Genomic DNA, 4,898 nt, shown 5'->3' on the forward strand with positions numbered 1-4,898 from the left:
TCTTTCCCCACCCATAAAAGTATGCAGTTGATAATCATGACGATGATAACACCAATCACTGAATTAAATGAGAATGTATCTAACCGGCTTGGAGTAGCTTTTGGAACATGAAAATGAAAGTCACTCAATCGTGTCCGACTCTTTGGGACCCCATGGACTACACAGTCCACGACTTCTCCAGGCCACAACACTGGAGTGGGTAGCCTTTCCCTTCTCCAGGGGATCTTCCCAACTCAGGGATTGAACCCAGGTCTCCCACATTGCAGGTGGATTCTCTACCAGCTAAGCCACAAGGGAAGCCTAAGAATACTAGAGTGGGTAGCCTATCCCTTCTCCAGTAGATATTCCCAACCCAGGGATCGAACCAGGGTCTCATAGTAAGAGCTAAATGGATAGTAACTCAAGCCAAGAAACATTAAGCACCTTCTATGTTTTAGAACCTGGTGTAGGCTCTGGGGATGTGTCAGAAAACAAGACAGACAAAAGTTTCTGACCTTGAGGAGCAGACATTCTGATGGAGGAGCAAGCAAATTATAAAGCAAGATAGATGGCCCGAATAAAGGGGTTGCAAAGGGTAATCAGGAGGGCTTCTCGGAGGAGGTGTGTTTCAGCAAATCTTAAAAGAAGGTGAGAGAGGAAGCCATGTAGGTGTCTGGGAGAGGTATTCCAGACAGAGGGAGCCACCTGTGCAAAGGCCAAGAGAGGGCTGTGTTCGGGTCATGATCTGAGATTTATTATTTCCACCTCGAGACTCTGAAGATCTGAAGCCTGGATTTGATGTGGATTTTAGGTCAAATTCACAAGTGGAGACAAAATCCAGGTTGCGGGGGTGGGGGTATGGACAGTCACCCCCAACTTCACATGACCAAAGAGAGTGATCAGATGATCTTAAGAGAAAGACTCTGGGCAGCTGTTCCCAGCTTCTTTCACAGAGACTCAGCAGAGAAGAAACCAACAATAAAGCAGGAGAGACTCAGCTTTTAGACACAGAGAAGAACTGCCAGCCTGGCTGATAAGAGTCCAGGCAGAGACACGAAGTCCAGCCTTGGAGCCGACATTGAAGTGGGCCGGATTCTGCTCCCTAGCCCAGTGCTTCATGTAGAAGTCTATAGGTTCCACCTGAATTCTAAGAGTGATCAGTGGAGTTCTAGACCTAGCTGCCCTGCGCAGATCCACCCAAGTCCCCAGGGCAAGGACAAGAGGCTGGGCCTCCCTCTGGCTCCCAGCATCCCCGGTCAGGCGGAAGGGTGAGCTGCCCTTTGCCTTAGTCGGGTGAGTTCCTGCCTTGGGCAAACACAAGGCAGAGGGTGGAGGGAAAGCAAATCAAAAAAAAAAGTACATCATTGTTCAGAAAGTGGTGGCCAGGATAGAAGGCAGAGGGTTACCGGGGTTAACTTCAGGTTCCCTGTCCCTGAGGCCGGGTTGGGAGAGGTGGTGGGGAGAAAGGTTCTAACATGGGCCAAAGTCGGGGAGCCCCTTGCAGCCCAGTTCTGCCTCAGCCACCAGGCAGCCACAGATAATTGGATTCCTCCAGCCCAGGGCCAGATCCAGGCCCACGGGATCTCAGGATCGGTGGTAACGAGGTTAGCAGGCGCCAGACCCCACCCTCCATGGCTCCCAGACCCCAAGAGAGGGAGCAAAGGGCAGGCTGCTTGTTCACCCTCTGCCCACCCCACCCCAGCGAGTACTCACCTTCCTTCCTCATGCCCACCCGGAAGCACTTCTTGAGGCGGCAGTATTGGCACTGGTTCCGGTGATGCTGGTCGATCTGGCAGTCACGGTTGGACCTGTGGGCATGCAGAGGTCACCAAGGGAGTCACCATGACACCTACATTCTGGCCTGGGAGCCACTTTGTGAGACGTCTTAGAAGGTTGCACCTGGGAACCATCAGGACCAACCCCCATCCCTACCAACAACCTGGGCTGGGCAGATGACCCCAAAGTGGCACAAAGGTTAAGCCTGCAGGTGTGCAAAGAGGAAAGGACAATCTGGGGGAGTGGAGACAGATGAAGAGCAGTCTGTGGCAAAGTGGATTAGCATGCCAGGGAGGGTTATGTTGGAACTGGGTTTTGAAGGATGAATACAAGTTCCCCAGGTGACCAGAGGCAGTTCCTGGCAGAATGACAATGACACCCAAAAGTTTTCCAGTTACATTTTACTTGGTCCTTGTCAGGCCAGGGGACAGGGTCTTTGTCCCAGGGCACTGTGAGAGCAGAGAAGGAACATGGTCACCAAGCAAGACTTTGTGAGTTGACTAAGAGATGAGAACCCAGGCCAGTCCTCTTTGGGATCACAGCACCATGGGGCCCCAACATTACTGCCTGGCAGGAGGCCACCATCAATGTAAGAACAAACGAAGGAATGAATGAATGAACTCCTGTACCCCTCCAAGATGTCAAACCCTTCTCTAGAAAGACCATCCAACACCTAACTGAGCCCAAGAAACTTCCTCCAGGGGGTCCTCGGGGATTGCTGGTGCCTTTTCCAGGGACGGGACACATGGCCCCGCCCTCTGAAGCAACGAGTTCCGTCCAAGGTCAGTCACAAGTTGGAAGGTTCAGGCCTTTGTTCTTCCAATGTCCCCAGCGCCCTTTTTCCCTTGGCCCCTGTTCTATGTTCCCTCCATCTCTCTCTCCTCTGAGCCTTTTGAGGCCTAAACCAAGGGCTGGAGTCCCAGCTGGGCACCAATCGGGTACTCAGAGCTAGTCACAAGGTAAGACAAATACTTAATGAAGTTAAAAAGTCAAACACATCTTAGCTGCGGACACCTAAGGCCTGACCCTTGGGCAACCACTCCTCCACTGAGCCTTGGTTTCCTCATCTGGAATTGGGAGGCCAGAGGCCAATTCTATATGGGATGCACTCATTCTGGAGAAAATTGGGAGTGCAGGTTGGGGGGGTGTCAAGACTCGGGCCCCACCTGGGAGTCCCAGTGGCCAATTTTGGAGAGGTGAGGCTCCAGAGGGCCTCTGTGTCCTGCAGCACCAGCCTCCGAGCCCCCAGGAAGAGGCCCTACTAGGGCAAAGGGAGCTCAGGCAGAACCAGAACAAAGCCCAGCAGGCAGGCAGTGGGAGGGTCCTGGGCAGCCGGGTGGAAACAGCCAGGCTTGGGGCAGGCAGGCAGGGGCCTGGCTCGGGTCCCGGAGACTTCAGGGGAGGCCCTGAACCTTCTGCCTCAACTTCCCCAGTTGTAGAGTCAGGAGAGATCTTCTGCCCCTCCAGATGGGAAAACAGTAAGTTCTACCTGTTATCCCACCTAAACAGCACATGCTTTGCCAGACCCCACAGTCCAACTCTGCCTTCTCCCTGGGCTTCTGGCTTTCAGTCCCATTTGATCATTGCCCTCTTGCTTACACACCTTCCTCCATGGTTCCCCATTACTTTCACTCCAGAATTTCTGACCCACTTGGCTCTAACTTCTCCCATGCCTGGGTGGTCTCACATTACATCACTGATCCCCAATCCTGCCACTGAGTGTTTGCTGGAGCCACACTCTGCAGGAGTGCCCTTCGCTTCTACCTGCTAAACCCCTCATGTTTCAAGGTCCACCTCCTGTGGCCTTCCTCTCTGACCCTCAGGCAGAGCTCCTTGTTCCTCCTGGGACCCCAGACCATCCCTCCCTTTAGCCCAACCCAGACACCACAGACTGGGACACCTGTGTCTCACTGTATCTCCCTCAAACTGGGAGAAGGCTGGGCTTGGAACTGGGGTCTTTTCTAGGGTACTGGCATCAAACCACCCACGTCAGGCCCCGAGGGGTCTTTGTTGATTCAACCTGAGGCTCAGAGAGAAGCAGTAACTTCTCCGGGTTACACAACACAGACCTTCTCAAGAACGTGCCAGTGCCGAACCAGGTCCCTCTCCCTGGCCTTGGTGCTCCCACTCTAAGGAAGCCTCTGGGACCCCCAAACCACCTGAGCCCCTCCCCTGCCCTCCCTAAAGACCCGGCCAGAGAGCACACAGTTATTCCAGCAACAAGAATGAGGCCAAAGTCTGGTGGCCCAGTTAGCATTGGAGGAGGGAGTAAGCCAGCTCCGCGCCATACAGAGCCGCCCCCAACAGGCCAGATCTGGGGCCAAATTCCTGCTTCAGGTACCCAAGGCCCCACCCAGTAGCCCTGCCAATAAGCCCTCCAACAGCAGCTCCCCCTGGGGAGGTCCTGACCCAGACTTGCCTGGCTCCCCACCTTCCCAACCCCACAGTTCTCTTGCTAAGCCCCAGGTGGGCAGGTCTCTCCCTGGGTGACCCAGGGCAGGTGCCAAGAGCTTTCTGGGCCTTAGTTTTGCCCATGTGGAAAATGGGACCCTCCAAACGGGCTCTCCAGAGACCAAGCATGTTCCTGGAGGATGCAGAGTAGGGGTTTGTCAATGGAGGAAAAGGGGACTCAGCAAAAAGTGATGTGAAAGGCGGGGTCCTGGACCGGACACCCAGTGCCAGCAGCTTCTCCCCTAGACGTAATGCCCCGTCGGGAACCAGAAAAGCTAGCCAGGTCACACCCGGCCAGTGGGGACTCCAACCTAGGACAGCCTAGGGCTGCTTCTTGGAAACATTCATCCCCACCCAGTCTCAGAACCGACAAAAGTTTCAGGGATTTTCCAGGATCCCAATTCTGCACCTACTCCAAGCTGGGGGCGTGTAGAGGGGGTTGCGGGGCTGAAGCAGCCAAGATACGGTCAAATCCAGCCGCCACCTCGGACCTCTCTCGCAGCAGTTTCCGGTGACCCAGGGCCCAGAGAACGCCCATGGGGGTTCCCCCTGACGGGCAGGCCCAACCCCCACAGCAGAAGTGCCCCTTCTCCTCCTGCCCCCAATCCCTCCCAGCATCAGACTCTTTTCCAGTGAGTCAACTCTTCGCGTGAGGTGGCCAAAGTACTGGAGTTTCAGCTTTGGCATCATTC

At 54.6% G+C, this 4,898-nt stretch overlaps 1 protein-coding gene across 1 annotated transcript in view; it reads right to left on the reverse strand.

The window, feature by feature from the left end:
* Positions 1 to 4,898, reverse strand: part of NR2F6 (nuclear receptor subfamily 2, group F, member 6) — an 11,686-nt gene that overhangs the window by 5,070 nt on the left and 1,718 nt on the right. The window contains exon 3 of the mRNA XM_010845676.1: positions 1,693 to 1,787. Coding sequence (XP_010843978.1) covers positions 1,693 to 1,787 — 95 coding nt within the window. The remainder of the gene's footprint in view (positions 1 to 1,692; positions 1,788 to 4,898) is intronic.

The sequence above is a fragment of the Bison bison genome, unplaced genomic scaffold, assembly GCF_000754665.1.
Source record: "Bison bison bison isolate TAMUID 2011002044 unplaced genomic scaffold, Bison_UMD1.0 scf7180017864221, whole genome shotgun sequence".
Lineage (NCBI taxonomy): Eukaryota > Metazoa > Chordata > Mammalia > Artiodactyla > Bovidae > Bison > Bison bison.